General features: G+C 44.3%; 1 protein-coding gene across 2 annotated transcripts; it reads right to left on the bottom strand.

Annotated features, from left to right (window-relative positions):
• On the bottom strand, positions 1-26,151 carry OTUD6B (OTU domain containing 6B). 2 transcript variants are annotated; one of them, XM_024201747.2, is made up of 7 exons: positions 26,022-26,151; positions 18,438-18,592; positions 10,821-10,916; positions 8,019-8,331; positions 6,027-6,088; positions 5,063-5,169; positions 1-413 (listed from the first exon to the last, which is right to left on the bottom strand). In XM_024201747.2, exons 1-7 carry the CDS (start codon positions 26,107-26,109, stop codon positions 401-403), a joined length of 834 nt encoding a protein of 277 aa, XP_024057515.1. In that variant the 5' UTR covers positions 26,110-26,151; the 3' UTR covers positions 1-400. The 2 variants fall into 2 exon arrangements, with proteins under 2 accessions (XP_024057515.1, XP_024057507.1); XM_024201739.2 differs by lacking the exon at positions 1-413 and adding an exon at positions 421-3,869.
• Between the last annotated feature and the right edge of the window lie 1,000 nt (positions 26,152-27,151).

The raw sequence follows: 27,151 nt of genomic DNA, 5'->3' as shown, positions 1-27,151 counted from the left end.
TGTAATAACCTCACAACCCCCTGAGGGGTCCGGACCCCCAATTTGAGAACCCCTGGTCTAGGACAATTGGGCCCTAATCTCAGCAGAGCGCTCTCAAACATAACACAAGGCCTACGCCCCGGTTAAGAACTTTACAAAACCAAAGTTCATATTTGATTTGCCCTCTTAAAGTATATGATGTAAAGAGAGAACATGGCTGTAATGACCAGAGCATTTTGCATACCAGTAGTCAAGTCACCCTATTTGCATCAAGTAATAAAGATGAACAGCAATAGGAAACACAGGGCATTGGTAACATGCCAACAATGTAGCAAGAGGAGGTTTGGAGCCAGACATCCTTGAAATGCCTTGTTTGATGAACTGACTGTGAATTTCATTAATATTCTGTTCACTCTGTTTTTCAGTGATAATACCTGTAATAAAGAGATTAATGTTTAGTATCCCATTGACCATCTCTCCCCACTGCAGTTTTATAATCCTGTAGCCAGTTTTCAACACATGTGAATGCTCCTACCCAAGTCAGCCTGAACTAATTCTGGGAAAGTCTGATATAATGTTTCATTGAAATGCTTCACTAAAGTTCACATGTATGGCAACCCCTTTAGACACTAATTCTGTAACTTTATCAAAAGCAAAAGAGTGTTTGCCTGGAAAAAACAGGAATAATCTAAAAGCACCAATTTATGCGAAAAACAGCTGAATGTTTACAGCTTGTCTAATCATGGCAAAAAGGGGACCTGATTAGAGCCCTGCAAATCCACGGATATCCGCAGACCATTTTTGGGAATCATGGATCGGATGTGGATGTAAATTGCGTACCTGCTCAGGGTTCTAGACCTAACTTTCTAGAGTATTTGAAGGATGAGACACCAATCAGAAAGTGGTGGAATATTTTGTGGCACAAGGGACATAACTATAATAATGGGATAAAATTGAGAAATTAAAAATGTGAATTGAAAAGCAAGAAAGACTTCAAAGCAGATCTATAATTTTAGAAGCGTGGAAATCATGTAAGCCATGCTTCAATATGCAGCAAGAAGTTAAAATACAAAATGAAACAGGGAGCTTTTGTAGTATCTAGCTGGCCACATTTCACTTAAGATGGGAAAATTCTATAATACGCTGGAGTGGATGCTACCGAAAAAAGCCATGGCAAGTACAACTGGTGACACTAAGAGATAACATCGATTTAAAAACAGGAGAAAATGAGCTTTTGGATCTCTATTTCTTTAATAGAGAGTTGTCTTCTTGAATGGAACTTGTGGTTGACTAAGACATGATGCTGTTGTAGCATTATGACAAAAGTGAACATCATTAAGTTCACTAGTTTCAGAGGGAACAGGAAGTACTGCAGAGAAATTCTGTGATAGATAATCTATTTCAGGACAAACTGATAAGTGGAAATCTTATCCAATTCAATAAATACAAATAAGTTTCTAACTTGTTAATTCAAGCAGGTTAAAGCAATGGAAGTTTCCATACATTTTTTTTTTTTAATTTATTTTTTTGGCATGGCCCATACAGCATGAGCAAAGGTCCTTTGCTCACTATCATTAAATATTCTTTTGCTTTGTGCAAGTTGAAAACATCTTAAATTGGACAAATTGTTGGATACAGACATATTCCAGAATTCCAATATCATCTTTTTCCCCTTTCAATTAGTGACCCAGGAATAAATTCTGATGAAACCTCAATTAACTGACAATTATTCACCATTCAGCTACATAAGTCAGCATGTACACTGCCTAATACATCAATTTTAGGTAACACTAAAAACAATATATTATTGTATTATGGTGAAAATCTTTATGGCATTAAAGAAGATTTCTATATTAATTCTCTCTCACTAATGAATCCCTTTCAGGTAACAGGCATTGCAAAAAAAGTCTGACTCCTGCGATCAAGACATCAATTGGGTTCATCCAGTTGTTACAATGAATACCAAACGAATAAAGATTGCCAAACGATGTTATATTTGGTTAACACTTGTTTTGCCTGGCAGGCTCCATGCTGTGAAATTCATAATCAAACATTCTGTATGTGGGAAGACTACCTATAAAACAAGTAAATATGGCATTTGTAAAGTCCTCATTTGCATCTCTTTCAGCAAGACCACAAAGTGCTTTCATTAAATGACCTACAGAAGAAAAATAGTTGGTTTTGTGTCTTACTTTTTTATGATATATAAAGAAGGCATGAAGAAGTACCAGGAATGTCAATTTGTTTTCTGGTTTTACTGTATGACTCAGATGTTTTGGATGTGGACTATAAACTCTCTCAGCCCTCAGCTGAGGGGCAGCACTATTGCATCTGTAACAACTGCTTTTCTCCCAAATTGTTTATTCAGGCAGTTTAAAAAAAAGTGTAAAAAAGTTTTAAACAGTCTATATAAAAAATAATTTCCTGGTATTAGCAGGCTTTCCTTATATGTTTCGAGTCTTCTCTGTATGTCATAAAGAAGCAAAGCAGACAACACAAATCCAAATTTCTTTGCAGGTCATCTTTAAAGTTACTTACAAGAATTAAGTGACAACAATTTTTATAACTGTTTGCAACTGGCTGTATAAGGCAATGTCTACACTACAGGGACTATATTGGCGTGACTACAGCGCCGAAGTTTTGCCGGTACAACCCCATAACATAGACATAACCTACAATGACAGGGTTTTTTCCATTGCTGTAGGAAAAACCATCTCCCCAAACGATAGTAAGTAGGTTGATGGAAGCATTCTTCCAGCGATCTAGCTACATCTACACCAGGGATCAGGTCGGGATAGCTACGGTGCTCAGGAGTGTGGATTGTTCACACTGCTGAGCACCGTAGGTACACTGACCTAAATTTTAAGTACAGACCACACCTGAGTATTGTAAACTGCATTCCAAACTGCAGATCTGATGGAATGGAAGCACTATAAACAGTATGTTTGGACTAGTTCACTAAGTCTTCATCTGAAATGACAACTATTGTAAAGAAAAATAAATTACAAAAGAACGAAAAGTTGAATGTCCCCTGTTCTACAGGCGGGACTATGTGGACCAGCAGCGCCATTATCAATTCTCACCCATGTTCTGTCATCTATGGCCATAAGCACAAGACAAGACAGTTTTCAAAACCCGATTAAAAAATTAAGAGGAGAATCCATAAAAGCAGAAGTTAGGTTTGCGACCTTTTGAGTCAGATAAGGGTATGATATTCAGCATCACTGGCTTTGCCTCTGGCTCTTATGTAACTAAAGTATTAGAAGGGTCCTTACTATTGTTTAAATATGTTTTAGCTATGCCCTGTTGGGACTATTAAAGCAGTATCTTGACGGTCACTCCAGTCCAGAATATTATTCAACAGTCATTTAAATGCCTTAATAAAATCACCATGATCACCATAATCTACTTGAAATGACCTAATAAGAGCCTGCAAATCACATCAACACTTCAGTAGAAATGCACAGAAGCAGGAAAAAAAAAAAACACAGGCTACCTGAAACATATACTATTGATCTTTTCACTGTGGCAGAGTATGTTATGTAAACCAAAATACTCAAACTATGCAAGTTACAATGGCTTACACAGCCAGCATTTTAGAGAATATTTTCTAAAACATGATCTAAATCAGCAGTCTAGGTACTGTTTTAAACTGCTACTTTTGATATGTAACCAAATCTTTTGTCTTTCTTAAAAGTTCCTTCCCGTTACTTTTGTCTTCCAGTCTTCTTGGGAACCCTCCACAGATGAAGAGCCCAAAGTGTCAAGCGGCACCCATTATCCATGTGGACTTATGACTTATATACTAGCTACCATTTTCTGTAGCAGTGTCTGTGAGCAGTTTTACAGAATTATAATGCTCTCCTAATCCATATGCGTGTCTCATATACCTAAAAACAAAACAAAAAAGCAATTTAAAAAATATTTAACTAAAATTAAAAAATATATAATATACATATGTATAAATATACCTACTTTCTACTCTCAGATAGTTTAAAGACATTCAATTGAAGTTCAAGACAGCATGAAAAATGTATTATCCTGAAAACCATGGAAGTTTGACTGCATGTTTTCATGAGAAAGGAGTGTTTCTTTAGTTTTGCTAATAATGATAAAACCTACGCATCATTAATGGAGCTTTTATATAAAATAATACGTTAAATCCATTTATAATTGTGAATAAAATAGCTTTTGTTGAATAACTGAAGGCTGCTAACGAATCAGTTAACTGACAGAAAAGTGACGGATGTCTAAGTTTCCTCTAAGCCTCCCAGCCGCCTATTAAGCCCTGCACAGGGGCTCAGGGCTGCAGCAGGGAGAGGAGCCCCTCCCCGCCAGCCCCAGCATGGACCTGCCACAGGTGGGGGAGAGGCGCCCCTCTCCGCTGGCCCCAGCATGGACCTGCCCTGGACTTGCCGCGGCCAGGGGAGAGGAGCCCCTTCCTTGGCTGAGCCCAGCCCAGGCGCGCCAGAGCTGCCGCGGCCAGAGAGAGGCGCCTCTCCCCTGGCCCCGAGCTGCTGCGGCGAAAGAGGACGGGGGTGGGGGAGGGAGACCTCTCTCCCCACTGCAGCCCGCACCCCAAAGCTGTCATCCCCGGCCCCACCCCAGAGCCTGCACCTCCCACATCCCAACCCTCTGCCCCAGCCCTGAGCCCCCCGCCACACTCCAAACCCCATCCCCAGCCCCACCCCAGAGCCCTCACCGTCCCCGCACCCCAACCCTCTGCCCCAGCCCTGAGCCCCCTCCCACACTCCGAATCCCTCAGCCCCACCCCCACCACATGAATTTTGTCATGTACACCAATATGAAGGTCATGTGTCACACATCACCTCCATATTGGTACACATAACAAAACTCATTCTGCACATGGATGTAAAAAATTAGAGCGAACACTGAGAATGAGCTTCTTTAGTTTCCTAACCTGATTTATTGATGGCTATTTTGCATTTTCAAGCCAACTTGTTCTGTAACATTCTCTAGTCAGACAAGCTAGATAAAGTATTGCAATCACTTACTATCAGTCCTTAAATACTCTCCTGTGGGAAAAACATGATTAAAAATAGGAATAAAAATATCTACTTACACTAGTATTAATGGTTTGCTTGAATATTCTTCACCAACAATAATGGGAGGAGAATCCATTTGCACTACTTCAATTGGTTTTTGCAAAATGTGTGATAGAGCCCTTAGCTTTAAGACAGGAAAACAATATGCTGAGAAGTATAATTAAATACCATGAAAAATACTTAGTTCTAACACACATACCATTAGGTCAGTTTAGGCCTGAAATTTAGGGGTTTTTTTAGAAGTGAGATTTTACAAAATCTTCCTGAGGTTAGTTTTTAAATTCCTATGAAAAGTTTCTATGAACCATCTCTTGCTTTGTTGATAAAAGCAATGCAGCACGGTGCTAGTTCACAAGAACTCGAGAGAGCAACTAGTCTATTTTCAATGCTGAAATGGAATGAAATGCAAAAACAGAGCATAAGTGCTAAAAAGTTTTTTATTTCAGTTTTAATTATAAATCTCACTCTAATTACACTTTACTGTACGATAACTTGCTGTGCTGTGAAGTATGTTGACCCTGTTTAAACAAAGAAAATAAAACCAACTTTCTGTCTCTATTTTTTATTCTCTCCCTCCATGTTGTCAACCATCACATTAGAAACCCCTGTTCTATAGTTTTAAAGACTTAAGCTGCTGTAAGCAATACAGACACAGACAAAACTGGTAATGCTCTGAGAAAATATTTGTCCACAATGTAAAGTTTGTCAAGAGGTTAAAAATGGGAATAATGATACCTACGTACTTTCGTTGTAAAGTGCTTTGAGATATACTGATGAAACACGCTATATAAGAGTAGGTATTGTTATTATATTTCTTTACAACTGTGCTTGATTAGGTCTCCAGAAATTTTTCTATTACAGAAAAGCCCCTTCTTTGAAGTGGAGAAGGGGCATTTCTAAGAATTTGTATCTAAAAATCCATAAATTTTCAACCACTTCAGAGTTTCATCAACAAAAATAAACAAACCGTGCCATACTTACTTCCAGCTGACCACCCCAGGCAGCTGTGTTGACTATATCATCACAGTACTTTTCAAACTCCCCTGCAGGAGAAAAAAGAGTAATCCTCTCAGTAAATCTCTTTCCTGGATGTGGGTGGGAAAGATATTGATGAGATAAATTAAAAATAAATGTTGGCTTGTAAAAGTAGAACATAATGTAGGGGAATAAGAATATTTAAGTGCAGAGAAAGAGAAAACAAATTGGAAACAAACGTCTATGACAAAGGAAGAAGTATAGTATGTTCTCTTGTTGAAAAGAAAAGAGGAAAAAGGAGAGCAAAGACAGGAAAGATAGTGTAGGAAAAATACAGGAAACAGCAAGTTATATTTTAAGCATTTCTTGAATAAATTTTATGGACAATATGATCTTATTAAATACCGTACCCAATAAATGGTACACAATAGCTTTAAACTGCAGGAGTCATAGCTTTGGGAGACAGCATGCAGTGGAAATATCTTTCTATCTAATTACTAGGCTTGGCTCTTGTGCAAGGTAGATGTCAGATAATTTTCAGGTCCTGTAACTAGCTGCAGTTCTACTATGTTTTTCTCCAAACTGACTGGGTTGTTTATTTCTCAGTAAACTGAAATATTTAGAATCCAGAGAACATTCCCTTCTATGCATGTCTCCAGAAGACAGTTTTAAGGCAAGTAAGATTGGGGATTGCAAGTAAGATCTGTGCTCTTATAAATGAAAGGAATTAAAAGTGTAAAATTAGCTGAACTCTTCATAAAAAACACTATTAAATATGTTCTGGGTGAAGAATAAACTGAACAAAATTATACACTGCAAGACAAAAAGCATTTTCTTGGAGAAACCACCCTTCTCAATAATTAAAGAAAATCAGTTTGGATTTCAAAAAGGCTATCATGGTTAAAGATTTATGAGGCAAACTGAAGGTTTATCTATTTTGATACACACAAAAGAAACCTACCAATAAAATAGAAAGGTAATTTAAATTTAAGAAAGGAAGTTTAGCCTAAGACAAGATAGAGCCAGCCAGAAGTGCTACCGTGCTGCTAATAACACTGCAGCAGTACCTATAACGTTGTCTCTCTCCGGGAGCTAAAATGAAGAGGCAGGGAATATGAGGATGCTAGCATCACAAGAGGCGAACATGCAGACTAGCTAACTTTCACAATACTGTACTAATACTCAGCTCTACGGAACGTGGTAACTATGTGAACAACACTTGACTCCGGACTCTCTAACTGCCATGTTAACAGGAACAGCAAAACATACCACACTTTTCTATATCATGGTTCCATGGAAGTTTAAGCTTTTATTGAAAATTCTTTTGAAGACTGATTTTTTGGGCTATTGAAACATGCTTAAAGGCTCCCTTCTGCTAAATGCCTATTCTAGATACAGGATATCAACAGTACCACTGAGCATCTTTAAAGAAAGAGCTATTTTGCTACTGAGGCATAGATGACTTGAAAGCCACTGTCCAACTAAATTTTCATTATTTCATGCCAAAGTCAAGTTTACAATGTGTATCTCCTGGACAGCTTAATCAAAGGCATATTTTTTTCCAAAACAAGATTCAGCAAAGAGAATAGTAACATTGATCCCTGCAGGATTTCAACTGTAAACAAGATTATCCTTATGTTAGAGGGCCTATCTACATTACAATTTCAGCTCACTCATGGAACATGATTACCGCACCATTGTTACCTGGTCAAGATGTAACATGGTTCCATTTTGTATCATAGATGATATTAACAGTTACATAACCAGGCTGAAGTTACTTTTCCTGCGTGTAGACAAACATCTTCAAGACATTTGTTTAGTTACAGAGGAGATTACGATCCTGTCTACACTGCATGACATACAGTGTCATGGGGGGACAACCATGCTGTAACTGGTCACAAGTCAGCTACAACTGTAATACTGATAAGCTCCAGAACTACTGGTAACATTTGTAAAAAGACACTTTTTAAGAACCATTTATTAAACTATAATTCTTACCTCGGCTATACATGTCTCCTGTGTTGGGATTTGTTAGAAACGGCAGGAAATCATCAACATGACTTTGCATATACTCTGCAGTTTGGCTTCTCAGGGTTGCAACAGTCCAGGAGTTTTGCTGATTCTTGAGCTGGTCTTCAATAGCTCTGTACATGCAGTGGCCATCTGATGGAATCTGTTTAATCTCCAACTGCCTTGCTGCCAATATCTGAGCAAGCCTTTGACTTTCAAGATGTCTGGCTCCTGTTAAATTTTCTATCTCAGCTTCAGCTATCCTTTCTTCTCTTTCCTTCTCCAATGCAGCTTTCTTCTCCTTGAATGGGAAGCACAATAAAGAATGCTACAAGAGGATGTCGATTTCATATGAAAGTTATTGGAAAAATAATGTTCAAGCTTACAAGAGGTCCCAAGTGTCTGTGCAATTCTTGGTTTGCTGCTCAAATCCATGACATTCAGAATTTTGTTGCTCAGATTTAGGTCTGTGCATTACCAGTGTGCCACCGAAGGAAGGTCAGTATCTTTCCAGCTAATAAATATACTGAAATTCACCCTTTAGGAAAGAATAACCTTTGTATAGTAGAATTAGCAAGTTAGACTAACATTTTCCAAGCTAGTGCCTAACGTTAAGTATCTAAATCCGAAGACAGCTAATCTCTTGTTTATTTAGGTGCCTAATTTTAGGCATACATTTGAAAATTATGGCCTATGTGTTTATCTTGAAGCTATGATATAGTGAAGCATCAGTTCATGAAGCTAAATTGCAGGAACATAAGAATTTTGTAGAGCAAATACTGAGAGACACGTTGCCTGTTTCACTTTGTTTCACTAGAGGACTTTTTTTTATTTTGTGGTATTTCCAAGATTTTTATTTTACCATCTGATCTCAAGATAAGTGGACTCAGAAGTTAGTACTTTGATGGAAGACCTTCAGAAAAAGTGCAGAAAGAAGCATTGGCAATTTAGTAGATAGCACTCTCCTAAGTTATTCATCTTTTGGAGGAGTTATAAAACGGAAGCTCTGAATACCTGTAGTCCTTAAAAATCTCAAAATATTTTGTGTGTGAAAAAGATGGATAAACTTCAGTGTCCTGGCCAATTCCAGCTGAGATAATACACTGGCTACCCAAGTGTTGCCTCTGCATATTCATGCTTGTGGGGTACTTCCTTTACCCAGAACTACTCAGCTTTAAGAACCTTCTGGAAAGCAATACGTACTGTTGCCAAGCAACTTCCCTCTTACAGCACAGGATGTCATGAGATTATAAGAGGCTCATACAGGCCCGAGTGCCTCAAGTCCAATGACAGAAGAATTCCAGGTAGAGTGAATGCACAGAGGTGACATCCTTGAAGAGCCACAGTTATAATGGTAAGTAGTATTTATTTCTTTAATAAGGCTGCTACATTTTCCCACTCATGCCGGTGGGTTCAGGAGTTCGAATTAAACAAGGAGTACAGAAATGCCAACCCAAAGAGGTCCAGAGGTCAACTCAGAAGTAGTGCTGTTTAAAAAACAAATCATGCAAGTAACCTACCAATTAGAGTGGGCTAAAACTCAGAAATTCTGGTTTGTGGGAAATTTTGATATTTAGTTTCATTCCGAATCAGAACAAAACAAACATTTTCAAAGTTTCCCACAAACCAGAAATTCTGAAAAATTTTATTTCAGAAACATCAAAATGTGGTGTTTCTGAAATAGAGTATGTTCCCTGGGACTCTAGCAGGTTGAAACTGACAAGAATTATGTTAATTTCAGTCAACAGCTGGCAAGGCTCCCAGCCCCACCATGCAGACTGCTCTAGGGCCAGAGACCCTGGGCTTCTAGACTCTCTTGCCAACTAACTCCCATGACCCCACTGAGGAGGAGTCAGCTGGATTTCCCAGGCCTTCCAGACTCCCTACTGCAGAACCAGAAGCTGAGAAGCCCAGAGTGTCCTGGCTCAAGTAGAAGCTCTCAGGGCTTCCTTGTTCCCTGCACCAGACCAGAGTCCAGATTGGCTAGAGCCAGTGCTTCCAGGCTTCTAGCTCCATGGTAGTAAGACTGGGTGCCCTGATGGTTCTCAGGGTTTCCAGACTCCTGGCTCCAATGTAGGGACCCTGGAAGCTCTGGCATGGCATAGCTGCCCTGGAACCACTGACCCTGGATGCGCTGGGGTCCCTGACAGAGATGCCCTTAAATCACAAACCCTAGAATACTGGGGTCCCCCAGCAGCCTGCCAAGAAACCAACTTGTGGTTCAATTAAAGTTTGTCAAATCCAAGATGGGTTTGTTGAATTAGCATTTTCTGATGAAACTTTTGTTAGAAAATTCCCAATCACCTCTACTACCAAAGATGTGTTAGACTTGGTAGAGCCCATTGGGAAGATGTTTGCATTTCTTTAGGGATTTAAGTAAACTTAATGGAACTAGCAGGTGTTCAGCCTAGCCACGTGTTAGTAAACACATAGGCTAGTGTGAAAATGCCCGCACTTCTTTGCAAAAAAACATTTAAACTGGTAAAAAAAAACAACAAGGAGTCTGGTGGCACCTTAAAGACTAACAGATGTATTTGGGCATAAGCTTTCGTGAGTAAAAACCTCACTTCTTCAGATGCATAGAGTGAAAGTTACAGATGCAGGCATTATATACTGACACATGGAGAGAAGGGAGTTACTTCGCAAGTGGAGAACCAGTGTTGACAGTGTTTACTCACAAAAGCTTATGCTCAAATACACCTGCTAGTCTTTAAGGTGCCACCAGACTCCTTGTTGTTTTTGTAGATACAGACTAACACGGCTACCCCGATATTTAAACTGGTATCATACCCGCCTTTTCTGTGCTTTTGATATTCGAGGTTGCTGCATCTGTTGCTCTCTTTCCTCAAGCTGAAAACTTGAAATACTATCAGCCACAGAATCTACCTAGAAAGAAACAAAATTTTTAACATTTTAGTTAATGAGAGTGAGAATGGAGAATTACAACAGATCCTTGGAAATGTTTCTTAAATATGTTTCAATCAATACCAGGTTACACATTTCAGTTTAAATATTGAACAGTATTATCAACGTTTAAAATATTTTAAGAGAAAATATTTTAGCTTACTTTTATTTGTAGGAAGGCAGCCAATACTTTATCCTATTATCTATTAACTTATATTTACTCCCTGACCTAGACCCCCACCTTTTTTCTCCTTACTATCAGGAATCTTAAGCCAATTCACTTAAGAACACTTTGACTGAGAACCATATAACATAATGTGTACAGTGAAAATTATACTAAAGACAACCTCCAACAGTAGATTCTGTCTAAAGGCATAAATGGAGCCTTTACCTGATCTGCACACCTTAAAATCCAATATCATAAAACTTTAGCATTTGAGACGGTTAGTCAACATAATTAAATCTGTCAAATGTCACAAGGAAATAGGGTTACAAGTTATGCATCCAACTTTCCAGAATGTTAACCATGCGATCCAATAGTCTCTTAAGACTCTTAAATAAAATCTCATCATTAGGACATATTAGGCCAAATGGAACTGTAATGTTTTTGCCACACTTTGCAAGGTCCTCTGAACTGAGCTAATTCCCTGCATCTATTAAAAGGTGCAGGCTTTACCTTATCTCTACAGCCCTACCTCATTTACTGCACAATTGCTAAATTTCTCAGTATTGTATTCAGTGTTGTTGTAGACACGTTGGTCCCAGGATATTAGAGAGACAAGGTGAGTGAGGTATTATGGGACCAGCTTCGGTCGATGAGCGAGACAAACTTTCAAGCTAAACAGAGCTCTTCCTCAGGTCTGGTCACCGATAAATACAAGATGGACAGTTTGGCATAAGTAGTTAGCGTATATTCTAAGGGACCATTCATGGTGAAGTGGCCTGTAAACACCCTTGTAGTCATAGAACAAAAAAGGGGGGTTAGTGGGTTATAGATTGTTGCAATAAGCCATAAATTCAGTGTCTTTCTTAAGATCATGATTTTTAGTATCTAGCAATTTAAACTCCCAGGCTTGTCTTTTGAAAGTGTTGCGCAGGTTTTCTTTGAGGAGGAGAACGGATAGGTCAGATATTGAGTGATCGCTTTGTGAAAAGTGTTCATCCACAGGTGACAGGGTGTTTTTGTCTTATTTTACTGTGTGAGTTCATTTGAGAGCATAGTGACTCTGGTTTCATCCACATAGTTGTTACTGAAGCATTTAGTGCACTGGTTGAGGTACACCATGTGTTGTGATAGGCATGTGTAGGATGCATAAATCTTGAAAGGTGTGCTGTGGGGTGGGGGGTGCTGATCATTGTAGCAATGGAGATACAGCTATACATCTGCAGGTTTTGCATCTGTTGTTCTGGCAGGGTCTGGTGCCACTTTGAGTTGATGTGTCCTGGTCTGTGGGGAGCTTGCTTCTGATGATGAGCTTGGGTTTGAAGGCCAGAAGAGATTTCTTTCAGGATGGAGTGCCCATTGAGTATGGGTTGTGGTTGTTTGACACCCCATATGGGGGCCAGTGTGGGGTGGTAGGTGACAGCTAGCAGAGTGTGGTCAGGTGGGATTTTACTTCTGTATTGGCTCATTCCATGATGCGATTCACTTCTCTGGTGGAGTGTCCTTGTTTGGTAAAGGTGGTTTTGAGTATATTAAGTTATATATCCCAGACTGCTTCCTCAGAGTATATTCCGTCGTATCCGAGTGCCTGGGCTGTAGGTAACAAATTTCTTAGCGTGTTTAGGGTGGTTACTGGATCTATGAAGGTAGGTGTGGTGATCCGTGGGTTTCTTGTATATAGTTTTTTGTATGATTCTATTGTTGAAGCTGATTGTGGTGTCCAGGAAGTTGATGCTAATGTGGAAGTGTTCCAGAGAGAGTTTAATGGATGGGTGGTGGAAATCTATGAGGGAGTTTAAGTTGTCTCTTCAGAAGATGAAAATATCAATGTATCTCAGGTATATCATTGGTTTCATTGTGCATTTGTCAAATGATATACCCGAGACACATCAATATTTTCATCAGGTCATAACTTTGGCAACTCAAAACCAATTTCACTGGAATTCTCAGAGACAGTCACTTGTCAATAAAGACTATTTCCTTAACAAATGATCACAAGAATTTTTCACTCTTCTCATACTCTCAAACAGCTGAAAATGTTTTTTCTCAAGCTTTTCAAATCTGCAATCAGAAAATACATAGCCTAGAAAATTTCAGCCAAATATATAAAGTTATAAGAGACTGAAAGAGGTAGGCTGGAATGGAAATGCTAAGGAAAATTTACTACAGCAATATGTTTAGTTACCTACTAGTTGTATTCCCCTAATTTAGGGAGAGAAAGTCTACAAACAAGCTTACTCATACATATGACCTTTACATTCGAAAGTAGTTCTTTTTCAGTCAGTGGATTTGCAATACTGGATCTGTAACACTGTCTGGAGTGGCCCACAACCGTGAGTGCCAACCTCAGGGTAGACTGTCAGAAAACTGGGCAGGCACCCCAAACTGGTGATACGTTCTATAATTAGATTTCACCAACCCTGTAAAAAATGTGAACTCCTGGATCACTATAACAGTCTTAATCATGGGGTCACAGGCAGTTCCCTTAGACTCTCCAGCCTATCTTGCCACCAGGCGAGCTGGGATTAGTGATAAATGGCCACTTATACCAAAAAAAAAATCACAAAATATTCAGGTTGCATCCAGTCCCAAGAGACCAGTCACTTACACCAGATCAACTGATACCCTAGATGAATGGTTTTCAACCTGCAGTCCACAGACTACCTCTAGGATTTCCAAAGGGGTCCGCACCACGATTTGAAATTTTTTAAGGATCCACAAATGAAAAAAGGTTGAAAACCACTGCCCTTAGATCCTACACTAAAGACAACACCTGTAGCCAATCTTGTAATAAGCTCTAAAGATTTATTAGCTAGGGGAAATGATATGAGAGTTATTTACAGGTTAAAGCAAGCAAGCATATATACACAAATTAGTTGTAATCTAAGTCTTAAGAGTGGCAGATTGTAGTGATCTGTCAATTCAAAATGTCTTTCAGGGTAGACCCAGGGATAACCCCAAACTGCTTTAGTTTAATGTCTCTGGCCCTGTGAGAGTTCAAACAGCAAGAGATGAAAAATCTTCAGCCTTGTCTACACTACGAAGTTTTCTCAGCAAAAGTTATGCCACTTTAATTAAAATCACTGTTGCATGTCCACACTAGCTCTGTGTCGGTAGAGTGCATCCACACTAACAGCTCTTGCATCGACACAGAAAGCAGTGCACTGTGGTAGCTTTCCCACCATGCAACTGGCCGCAGGGTGCTTTGGGAAGGGTTTGCAATGCCTCACGGGGCAGGTACAGCATCACACGATGCAGGTTTCTCAATCCCATTGTTCCAGGGGCATCCTAGAGATTGTCAGCCGTTTTTTCAACTGAAGTGGGTGGGGGGAGGGAGAGGAGAGTGGTGTGTCTGGGGCGGGGGAGACAGCAGGCTGACTGACCTATCCTTAGGCAGCGGGAGGGGGACACCTCCTCCCCCCCCCCCCCCCCCATCAGCCTCCAGCTCAGACATGCCAAACCCACAGAAAAAAAACCACAGAAATCGGGCTTGTTTTTGGCTTAATTGGTTTGCGAGTTGCTTATTGGCTAGTTTTTGGCTTGTAGCTTGTTGCTTCTTTTTTTTTTGATCGGTTCCCGGCAAGCAGGGGGCTAGCAGGGGAGAAAGAGTCAGGGGTACGAAGGGGGCCCACCACAGTCCCAGACTGCATGCTGGGGGAATCTAGCTACCTAGAGTGTTGCGGTTCTTAGGGATTGGCTTGTTTTGGCCTTGTTTTGAAATGGGATTAGCTTGATTTTTGGCTTTGTGTGAAAGTCGGGGTGCTTATTTACCACGTGAAGGTTGGCAAGTGTGCATCCAGCTCTGCTCGACAGATTCCCTCCGAGTTCTCCCACAGCCTCCTCAGTTGCCGGGAGCAGCATCCTGAGCAGCTCTGTGAGCTCTCAGTGCTGAGGAATGTCAAAGCAGCACAGCAGTCACCACCCCCACACACACACTCCCTGCAGCAGCAGTCTGCCTGCCCATGTTCCTAGCGCAGGGCAGAACAGGAGCATTCCACATTAATGATTTGCTCTTTGTTCCCCAAAAGGAGCATACTCATCTATCAGATATTTCCCGGAGCTTTGAAAGTGGGGGGAAGGTGTGCATGCCCGTAGGGCAGCAGAGATCAAAACAGTGAGCCGAGCAGTCATGGCAGGCATTGTGGGATACTGGTGGAAGCCAGTTATGTTGACAAAACCAACAGCGGTGTCTACACTGATGCTTTTTCGCTTTAATTTTGCCGCAAAAACTTTATGCCTCTCGTTAAGGTGGTTTTGTTTTGCCACCAAAAGTAGTTTTGTAGTGCATACATCTCCTGTTTTGTCAGCAAAAGGCAGCTTTTGACGATAAAACTATGTAGTGTAGACAAGGCCTTTATGTCCACTACTTTTATTTCCCTCTTCTGGCATTCAAAATATGGGATAAGGCCTTCTACACATTCTTATCCATGAGTGGATGGAGCAATTAACAAGTCTTTTATCTTACACTTAATTTTTGATAGTCCTCCTGGTTGGGGGGGGGGATGATTCCCATGCATGGGTTCACAAATTCAGAGCAAACATTTTCAAAGTCATAAAGCAAAACTTACATATTTCCTTATAGCATGGAATACAGTCATTACAAGTGAGATTAATGCATGCAGCAACTAACAAGCATTTCATTGAGTCTAAACACTAAATACATTCTTATAAGACTAATACTTGTTTTGAACAAAACTAACATACAGGTGAGCTGGTTCGGTTTAGCTAACGACTTACAGCCTTGGCCAGAGCTGGCACTTGAATTACCAGCATCACAGCACCCATAGAGACAGTAAGCTCCTCAGTGCAGGGACTTTGTTTTTCTACTTGATTATAAAGTGTCACACACTTATGTAATTATTTACAGAGCACAAAAGTGTGTTTAATTTTAGCAAGATTGTCATACAGGTCCACATTTTTCACAAAATATATAATTATTTTTGAAAGTAAGAAGTATACCAGCAGAAGTATACCATCATGTTGTAAAGATTATGTGACTGCAAATGTAACTGTTTTAATAGCAGAAAGGAAGTGTTTAAATAGACACAAGTAAAGGTCATAAAATGGAAAAATTGATAGGATTACTCCTGGGGGAATTCTGCACCACCTGTGTACGTGCAGAATTCATGTCCCACAAAGATTTTTTTTCTCCGCAGAAAATACATTCTGCCAGAGAGGTCGTGCAGTTACAACTTTTGCCCACCAGGGACTGCTGTGGTACCAAAACAGAGGGTAGCTGCTCCCAGGTGGGAGAAGCCTGGTACAGGTAGGGCGGAGAAGAAGCTGAGTTCCTCACAGCACCCTGCCCATGGGGCCAGGTCAGGAGGCTTGGGATATTGGAGGGATGGACAGAGTGGGGCACATGGGAGGTCACAGACTGAGTTTCAGAAGGGCTAGTGGGTAGGGACAGACCGGGTCCAGGGCTAAATGAGAGTGGGGGTGCAGGGACACATGGGAAGGGGGGAGGGGGGGATGGGACAGATGGGGATGCACAGGTACACATGGGGGTGCAAGGGCATATGTGTGTCTGTCTGTCTGAATGAATGGGGCTGAGGTCAGTGTGGGAGAGGCTCCCTAACAATCCCTCTCACACATACACCCCAAACTTATCTCACCCATACCCAACAACCCTCCAGGTTCACTCCCAGGCTTCTTCCCAGCAATTACTTCCCTCTCCCTCAGCTCCTCCACTACCCGACGACCCCAAGCCTTTGCACCGCTTCTGAGAGGTGTAAGAAATGTGTGTCTGTATTGTAGTTTAAATGAATTATTACTCAAAGTTCAATATTAATATGCCTACTAAGGAATCTATTGGTCAAAAAACATTTCCTGCATCTTTTTTGTTGTCTATATTGTTACAGACATACTTGCTGACAGGTATTTTGAAATAAATTACCAAAATAATTGAAACGGGCATGATTATTTTGTGTTATTTTGACAGATAAAATATGAAGAATTTTGCAGAATTTTAAAATATTGTGTGCAGAATTTCCATGTTTTTGCTACAGAACATATAGGACGGGGTGGGCAAACTTTTTGGCCCCAGGGCCACATCTGGGTGTGGAAATTGTATGGCGGGCCATAAATGCTCATGAAATTGGGGGTTGGTGTGTGGGCTCCGGCTGGGGATGCGGGCTGTGGAATGGGGCCAGAAACCAGGAGTTCAAGGTGCGGGACGGGGCTCTGGGATGGAGGTTGGTGTGTGGGGGCGTGAGGGCTCCAGTCGGGGGTGTGGGCTCTGGGATGGGGCTGGGGATGAGGGGTTGGGGGTGCAGGAGGGTACTCCCAACTGGGACTGAGTGGTTTGGAGGGCGGGAGGGGGATCAGGGCTGGGGCAAGGGGTTGGGGCACAGGAGGGGGTCAGGAGTGCAGGCTCCTGGCGGCACTTGCCTCAAGCAGCTCCCGGAAGCAGTGCCATGTCCCCCATCCAGCCCCTATGCTGCAAGGCGGCTCTACACACTGCCCCGTCTGCAGGGGTCACCCCTACAGCTCCCATTTGCCGCGGTTCCCAGCCAATGGGAGCTGCGGGCATGACACTTGGGGCGGGGGCAGCGTGGAGCAGCGTAGGAGACGGACGGGGGGACATGTCGCTGCTTCCGGGAGCCACATGGAGCCACGGCATACATGGAGTGGGGTAAGCCCCCAATCCCACCCCCTGGCTGGAGCATCAGAGCGGGGCAAGCCCCGGACCCTGCCCCCTGGCAGAAGCTCAAAGGCCAGATTAAGATGTCTGAAGGGCTGGATGCAGCCCCGGGCCGTAGTTTGCCCACCCCTGATATAGGAAGTAATCAAAGTTCAGGCACAAATTCTTGACAGGAATCACAATACAAGAATCACACCACTGAACCTCTCACAAAAGCAGCATCAATAACGGACACACAAGTAGATTAGATACTTAGCATGAAAACATACTATGGGAGCTAAAAGTTAAATTTTTTTAAAATGCAAAGACAGACAAGAATGAGCTGCTAACACTCTTAATTGGACATATGATTTTGCTCTTAAAACTCTCTCAAAAAATAATTTGTTGATATGCTTTTTTCTATAGCGCTCATTACCCTCGGTATCTGAACACCACACAAGATTTATTATCACCATGATCCTGAGAGAGAGAGACAGAGAGAGAAGACTGGGTTCAGGCCTGAAATCTATTAATCTGTGAATAAACTTTTTAATAATTCTAGCCTCAGTTACACACACACACACATATATGTATATATATATATATATACACACACACACACACACACACACACACAGTTACACAATTTCAATGAAAGCTGATTGAGGTTAATATTTGCCCCCAAGACCTTACAAATAAGGCTAAAAATGACTGGTACCTTATTCTGCTCGGGTAAAGTTTCCTTTAGCTGCTTCAGTTCTTCCTTGTGCTTCTGTTCCATTTCTGCCTCCAGTTTGGCAACATCATCAATCAACTGTTTTCTTCTCTTTTTGTCATTCTTAGGAACAGCATTTTTCATACCTTGAATTTTGGCTGTAGGAACATCCAGTAGAATGATCAATGGTTTACCTCTAATAAATGAAATATGCTAAATTTATTGGTGCAAATGTGATTAAAATTGGGCTATATAAATAAGATAATAAAGATTTTGACATACCAGTATGTCATAAATTATGCTAGGCAGTCTCATAACCTGATTACTACATTTTAAAACAGCTATACTTTCTGAAAGATACAATTATCAACCCCCGGGGAAGCAAGAAAATATTCCAGCCACATCATTATTAAAGTATTTGCTACCTGTTAATCTTATAAATACTATGGAACTCAACCATAGCCTTCTCAAAATTATATGGGACTAAAATTTTCCATACTTTGCCTGAGCAAACTGTTTATTTTGAAAAGCTAGCGAAAAGTCTGTTGAAATTTGTCTGCATAACTCAAATGTCTGGAACCAGAAACTCTGAACTTGGGTTGTTTTACAATTTCTATTGAAGAAGATAAATATTCAAGACTTATGAAAGTTAGTTCAGTATTTTTAAGATAATGAACTATGGCTCCGATTCTGAAAATACAGACCATTCAACATCACACATCTGAGAAGCCCCATTGAATGCAATCAGAACTTAAAATATGTTCATGTTTGCAGGATTGGGGTCTACACCCCGCATTCCAATACCCCCATACTTCAAGGATGCGCAAAATAAAAGTTATGCAAATAGATTCAGAACACTATAAAGAGTGTGGCTGAGGTTTTGATTTGAACAAATCTTGGAGTTTTGAAATCTAGATGTGAATCCTACTATATGAGCCACTCTATAATTAATATTTAAATGGAAATCAACTTAGAAAAATCACACATCTGTGATTTGTTTTAATCTACCTACTATAGCTATAAATGACTATAAATGAACAGTTTTGGTTTGTTTGTGTTTGTTTTTAAGTACTGACTCTGGTCCTTTGACAGTACTTTGTGTAAGGTCAGCTAACTAGTTAGTTTCCTCTTTGGTCTGGGTGGTATTTCACACAATATGATATGACTGTAAAAACCACTGGCAGATATAGTACCCCATAATACTTAACTCTTTTTAAATTGACTAGCTTTGCGGGGATAAGATTTTAAGATTGGCATGTTTGCAAGTGGACATTAGAACTTTTTTTTGTAACTCCCTTTACCCTAGCCTAGAATAACGTAGAAGACCAGACATCTTCAGTTTCTCTTTTTTTTTTAATTAAAAACAGAAATGAAGTGCAAAAAACTAATGTTAGTGCAACATGATAGCTGTGAAGTTATGGGTGCATGAGAAATCAGGACATAAAGACAGTTAAGAGTCTCAGTCCTACAGTTACATCAACAGGCGTGCAACGGTCTGATTGCAAGAGAGAGACTAAGGCTTGGAACACAATGTTAATTTGAACTTGTTAAATGTGCAGTATTTCCTATCTCTATATATGCATCCGAAGAAGTGGGCTGTAGCCCACGAAAGCTTATGCTCTAATAAATTTGTTAGTCTCTAAGGTGCCACAAGTACTCCTGTTCTTTTATCTCTAAGAAGACCCTCAGTGCTTGCAGGACATCACAGATGAGCAGCATCGATGGGAAAAGCAGCGCCACCTTGAAGAAAACCCGTGGAGATGCTGCTGCAGGGAGATCTTGCACCTCAAGGATGGCCTTCCAGGACATCACAGCCAGGACAAACAAACATCTCGCCTGCTCCTCAGGAGAAGGATGCTAGAAGGAGAACTTCTCCCACCTCCTCCACTGCCCAGGATCCTGATGCTGGTCGTTGTTCTGCTGTGCTGGAAGGTACCCCAACTGGTGAGACCAACCTCTCCTCAGAAACCACCAGCGTGACCTAAACATCTCACTAGACTCCTGCCCAGCCGAACCTCTCCATGCTACTCTCACAGAGGAACGAGAACCATGTAGCGAATCTGCTGATACGACTGAAGCCTACCCAACAGAGGGAGAAGAAAAGGAGAATGATTGCATCTATCACCAGTATCCCCTCCCTATGGACACACTCCTCTGCCCCTTCTGCTATCCTCGATTCCAGTACAGTGGCAGTCTCAGCAGACACCTCAAGAGAATCCATAGCAAGCGGATCGCCTTTCAATGTGCTCTCTGCGACCTGCCTTTCGAGACGCAGAAGAAACGCAAGTCTCATCAAGTCACCTGCAAAGGACATCTCGAACTGGAAGAGTCCAACTCTACAGTCTATGTTGCCGCCACCCCATCTCTGCTCCGAAAGCAGAAACACCACATGCTCCAGCTCCAGCTTCCGACTACTGCATCCCAACCAACTCCCCCAGAGCCACAGCACAAAAAGGTGGTCCAACCATCTACTGAGAGAAGGACTACCCCTGCTCCGGGGACCACTGAACTGGATACTACCATTGAAAGAGTAAGTGCTTTCTCAAAAATCCCTAAGCAGGACCCCGCCAAGAGGAGGATTGGTGCTCCCTCCAGCTTATGCAAGGCAAATCCATCTCCAGATGGCTTAGTGCTTCCTCACAGCACGTCCAACACAACGTAGTCCTCAGAAGGGTCAGCGCCCCCCAACAAGTAACATCACAGGATCCTGTCATTGGAAGAGCTAGCACTACCTCACAGGCCACCCAGTGAGACCCAGCGAGTGGAGAAGCTATCTCCACTGCTCGGACCATGCAACAGGATCCCACCCCTAGGTGGACCAGCACGACCTCCAAGACCACCCAATGAGACCTTGCCCCCAGGTCTCACACTGCATCAAAGACAACCCCCCAGACAGAACTCATCCACAGAAGGACCAGCATTACTCCGGAAACTCCCAAGCAAGATTGCATCCCTGAAAGGGCCAGTACCGCTGCCTCTAAAACTGTCCTTCCTAAAAGGACCAATGCTGCCCTCAAATCCATAAGGGAAGACACTGCCCTCGTTCCAGAAGATTCGGCCAAACGGAGTTCTCAACACCGGGAGGGAAAAAGGCAACAGACTAATCCCACAGCAGTTTTCCATCCTGAGCCTGGGGAGATTGAGCAGCCGGAAGAACAAAAGCCTACGGTGATGGCCACCACACCATGGCAAGCTGCTTGGATGGAGAAGATGGCAAAGACAGCCTCCTTCGAGGACTTTGACCTCCTTGTAGACAGACTCACTAAAGATCTGTCTGCAGAAATCGTATCTGGGAGGAAGGGAACTCAGGAGAACACACCAACTGCGCACAGAGCTCCTGCGTCCAGACAGAACCACAACATCATGAGGGAAGCCAGGAGAAGGAACATCAGTCGCCGCTACGACCCAACAGCAGCATCCAGGATCCAGACGCTCTACCAATCAAACTGCTCTAAAGCTATGAGAGAGATCCTCGACGGGCCCTCATCCTACTGCGCAATCCCATCCGAGAGACTATTCTCGTACTTCAAGGGGGTGTTTGATCATGTAGCTCAGAACAACACACAGCATCCAGCGTGCCTTCATCCTCTACCCCGGGTTGACTATGCAGAGGACCTGGAACAAGACTTTACATCACAGGAAGTAGAGGCCAGACTTACAAAGACTAAAAACACAGCCCCAGGAAAAGATGGCATTCGCTACAACTTCCTGAAAAAATTAGACCCCAGTTGCCTGGTACTAACTGCCATTTTCAACAAATGCAAACAGTTCTGCCACACTCCCAGCTCCTGGAAGAAATCTATGATGGTGCTCGTCTACAAGAAAGGTGAGCAAGGTGACCCCAACAACTGGAGACCCATCTCTCTCTGTTCCACCATGTACAAACTGTATGTCAGCTGCCTCACAGCTAGGATCACAGACTGGACGGTGAATGGAGGAGTCATCAGCTCCATCCAGAAAGGCTTCATGTCATGCGAAGGCTGCTACGAACACAACTTTGTCCTTCAGACTGCCATTCACATGGCCAGGAGGGCACGAAAGCAATGTGCCATAGCATGACTCGACCTGGCTAATGCTTTTGGATCGATGCCCCACTAGCACATTTTCTAGACATGAGAGAGTTCGGGATGCCTGAAAACTTTCTCCAACTGGTCCGGGAACTGTATGAAGGCTGCACCACCACCATCCGCTCCATGGAAGGAGAGACGCCCAAAATTCCTATCTGTAGCGGCGTGAAGCAGGGCTGACCCCTGAGCCCCATCGTTTTCAACTTAGCCATGGAGGCGCTCATTTGGGCGATCTCCAGTGGTCTAGGCAGTTTTGATCTATACAACAACAGAGCGAATATCCTGGCCTATGCAGATGATCTGGTCCTGATTGCAGACAACCCCGAGAGTCTCCAACAAATGCTTGACATCACCAGCCAGGCTGCCAACTTTATGGGACTCCGCTTCAATGCCAGGAAGTGTGCATCCCTGCATATTGATGGCAGTAGAAGGGATTCAGTCCAGGTTACATCTTTTCAGATCCAGGGTGAACCCATGATCTTCCTCGAGGACGGGCAGGCGTACCAACATATTGGCACACCGACGGGTTTCCGCATCCAGGAGACACCTGAGGATACCATCGCAGAGATCCTATGAGATGAGGCCAGGATCGACTCCTCCCTACTGGCACCGTGGTAGAAGATCAACGCCTTGAACACCTTCCTGATTCCCCGTATCTCATTCATCCTGAGGGGATCTGCCGTGGCGAAGGTACCTCTGAACAAGGAAGACAACACCAACCAGCAGCTGGTGAAGAAGTGGCTGTTTCTTCCCCAGAGGGCCAGCAATGAACTGGTGTACATCTTGCACAGACAGAGCGGCGCCAAATCCCTCTAATGGGTGATCTGTGCAACGTTGCCGTAATCACGCACGCCTTCCACCTTCCGGCGTGCCCGGATATCCACGGTGAGGAACATCACGGAGAGTGCTCTGCAGGATGCCATCAAGAAGCGAATCGCCAGGACCCCCTCCAACCAAGATGTCGCCACCTACCTGAGCGGCTCACTGGAAAGTGAATTTGGAAGAGACAGGGGAGACTTAGCTTTGCTCTGGACTTGTGCCCGCAATGCTACGCGACGACTGAAGAAGCGTATCGGCTACCACTGGACGTGGTGCGAGGAACGCCAGGAGCTGGGAGTTCTGGTGCCACAGGTGAAGAATACAGATCACACTATCATCACTCTGAGAGCTAGAACCATGCTGGAGAGGACCCTGAAGGATGCTATCCGCTGCCAATATGTGGAAAACCAGAAACGGAAGCCAGACCAGGGCAAGGCGTTCGAGGTGATGTGCAAGTGGGACGCCAGGGGAAGCTTCACCCGATTTGCCGACTGGAAATTCATCCACAGGGCCCAGCTCAACTGCATCCCACTGAACGGAGCCGTCCGCCATGGGAATCAGGACAAGCGATGCAGGAAGTACGGCTACGCCAACGAAACGCTACCAAACGCCCTGTGTAGCTGCAAGCCCCATTCAAGAGCTCGGCAGCTGTGACACAATGCCATCCAAGATCGCCTGGTCAAAGTCATCCCGCCCCCCCCTGGGGAAGGTTGCCGTAAACTCCGCCATCCCCAGAACCGACAGCCAACTGCGACCGAACAGTGTCATCACCAACGAGGACCAGAAGAATATCATCATGGTGGACGTCACAGTGCCGTTTGAGAACAAGACCCCAGCCTTCCACGATGCTCAAGCTCGAAAGGTAGAGAAATATGCCCCTCTGGCCGAAACCTTGAGAGCTAAGGGTTACCAGGTCCAAACACGCACTGATCGGCGGAGCCCTAGGCGCATGGGACCCCAGTAACGAGCGAGTGCTGAGAGAATGCGGAATCAGCCAATGCTATGCTCAGCTGATGCGGTAACTCATGGTGTCGGACACCATCAGGTGGTCGAGGGACATCTACATAGAACACATCATCGGAGATCGGCAATACCAGGAGCGATGAGCTAGAGTGCTGATAAGAAGCAGAGTCAGGAAAGTAACAAATACTTTCCTCGTGGATTGTATTTTCTGAATGGACAACCAACCTAATTCTCAATCACTGAGGGACAATCTCCACTTATTGATATATTCTGCTTTCCACAACCAAATCTCTGTACAACTTTTCATGCGTGATGTACCCGAGTATTCAGATTCCAATATCTAAACGGTATTGTTAAATCTATTCACCTAAATTTGGGTTATTGCTGATTATGTACTCTATGTATCACATAACTTAAAAACAAACTTTGTATTAGTGGATAATCTAAGCACTATACCCAGATGTACAGACACTCTTTTCTCAACCTATGCATTATATAATTTTTTAACAGTAGCTTTAACAAAATGTTCTTTTCTATCTCTGAAGTTTTCTTTCTGAAACTGAAATGTAAACTAATAACTGTTCATTTATGGTATTTTGTAGTGAACTACTGCATTATAAACCTCAATTTCTGGAATTCTCACCTTGTGGATTTCATTGTTCATAACTGCACCATGGCAGTTTTTGTACCTTATATTCAAGTTAAGTGTGGTCCATAATGCAATAAAAAAGCTACACAGAGATATGGACTGGGGGAGAAATTCCTGGGCCCTAACCCTGCCTCTCAAAATGATTCACCAAGTGGGGAAATCACTTCACCACTCTGCTTCCCTTTCTTCATCTGTAAGAAGAGAATTATTTCCTACTTCCCAGAAGGGTCTTAAGGTTTACATAACACCCATGAATTGCTTTGAAGTGTGACTTACATGCCGCACTGCTACCTGCGGAGAAAGCTGGCTCTGGCCAGCAGCACTATATGAAGTGGCACAGACTAGGGCAGTGGCTCTCAAACTTTTTTACTGGTGACCTCTTTCACATAGCAAACCTCTGAGTGCGACCCCCCAATATATTAAAAACACTTTTTAATATATTTAACACCATTATAAATGCTGGAGGCAAAGCGGGTTTTGGGATGGAGGTTGACAGCTCGCCACCCCCCACTGAATAACCTCACGACCCCCTGAGTGGTCCCGACCCCTGGTTTGAGAACCCCTAGTCTAGGGTCCCAGCACAGACATGGTGCCCACCACCCTTCCCAGGCCAGACCATACGCTCTCAACTGCCCACTCTGACTTCATGTCCGACACACACCCCTCTGCCCCTCCCCGCAGCTCCCACCATCCCCTTCTGCTGCCCCTGACCCAACACGCACCCCTCCACGACCCCCCCAACCTCCACCCACCCTCCCCCCCCCCCGCCCCCCGGGCCCTTCCTGTCCCACGCCCCACATAGGCACCCCTGCCCCACTGCGTTCCCACGCACCGCACAGGCACCTCTGCCCCACTGCGTTCCCACGCCCCGCACGGGCACCCCTGCCCCACTGCGCTCCCACGCCCCGCACGGGCACCCCTGCCCCGCACCCACACCTCACTGCGCTCCCACGCCCCGCACACACGCCCCTGCCCCGCACACGCACTCCAGCCCCACTGCGCTCCCACGCCCCGCACACGCACCCCTGCTCTTGGGCCCTCCCTCGCCTCAAGCCCCGCGCCCGCCCGGACCCCACGGCCGCTCCTCACCCTGCAGCTCCCGTTTCTCCCTGCGCTGACTCCTCACGAGCAGCTCGAAGTCGTCCGCCGCCGACTCCTCCCGCCCGGGCTCCTCCATGACCCCGAGCTCGAGCCGGGCGGCGGCCCCGCACAGCGCCACACCGCACCCGACGTGACAGAGAGACACGCCGCGCGCACGCAGTCGGGAGGGCGCGCGCAGCCCGCTACTCCCTGCGCACGCCCCTCCTGCGTTCGGCCGCTGCCCGTGGGAGGCGCGCCCGGGAGAGCCAGAGGCAGGGATCGTTCCCAGGCGGTCCTAGCGCCGCCCCATGTCGGGGTTCCGTTGAGCGATGGTGCATTGGGCCCTGGGGGCTGCTCTATCGGCCTCCCGCCGCGCAGGGCGCCAGGAGGTGCCGCTTGGTCTGCCCGGGCACGGAGCCTGGGGTCGGTGGCTCAGAGCGGGGGAGACCCGACCCGCCACTGTTTGACAGGCCCGTGAGACTAGTTCGGGGTTTGTTGTGTGTCCGCCACTCCGCTGACATCGGGGGTGCGGGGGAGAAACACATTATCATCAACGCCCCTGGCAAACCCTGGGACGTGTCAGAGCCACGATTTTTTATTTTTATGGCCCAAATTTCTGTTTGCCAGAAAGGGCCATTTTTCTCTGGAGGAAAAACCAAATAAAATAAAAAGAACCCCAAACCCTTCGTTTTGTTTAACAGTTCAACCAGTTCTAGAAAAGTGGGTCTCAGCCAGGGCTGTGGGGGGACCGTGAGCAGGTTTCAGGGGGTCCGCCAGAATAAACCAGGGAGCAGAGCCAGCATTAGACTCGTTGGTGCCCCACAGGGCCGGCTTTAGGCCCCGCGCCAAGAGGGCCCCGCGCCAAGAGGGCCCCGCGCTGCAGCTCTCCACCCCGCCCCCAGCTCACTTCCCCTCCTCCCCTCCCCTGAACGCTCCGCCCCCTCCCCTGCTTCCCGCGAATCAGAGATTCGCGGGAAGTCTGAACAGGAGCAGGGGGGGGCCGGCAGCACAAGGTAAGCTGCGGTGGTGGGGGCGCGAGAAGGGCTCCGGGGAGGCGCCGCCCGTGCCCGCCGAGCACGCAGGCCCGGCTCAGGTCCGGCCCGGCCCCCGCGGCGCGGCTCCGGGTCGGACCCAAGCCC

The sequence above is a fragment of the Terrapene carolina genome, unplaced genomic scaffold (assembly GCF_002925995.2).
Source record: "Terrapene carolina triunguis isolate 2854851 unplaced genomic scaffold, T_m_triunguis-2.0 Scaffold58, whole genome shotgun sequence".
Taxonomy (NCBI): domain Eukaryota; kingdom Metazoa; phylum Chordata; order Testudines; family Emydidae; genus Terrapene; species Terrapene triunguis.
Note: the sequence above shows the minus strand (reverse complement) of the source record. Positions and strands in the feature narration are given on the sequence as shown.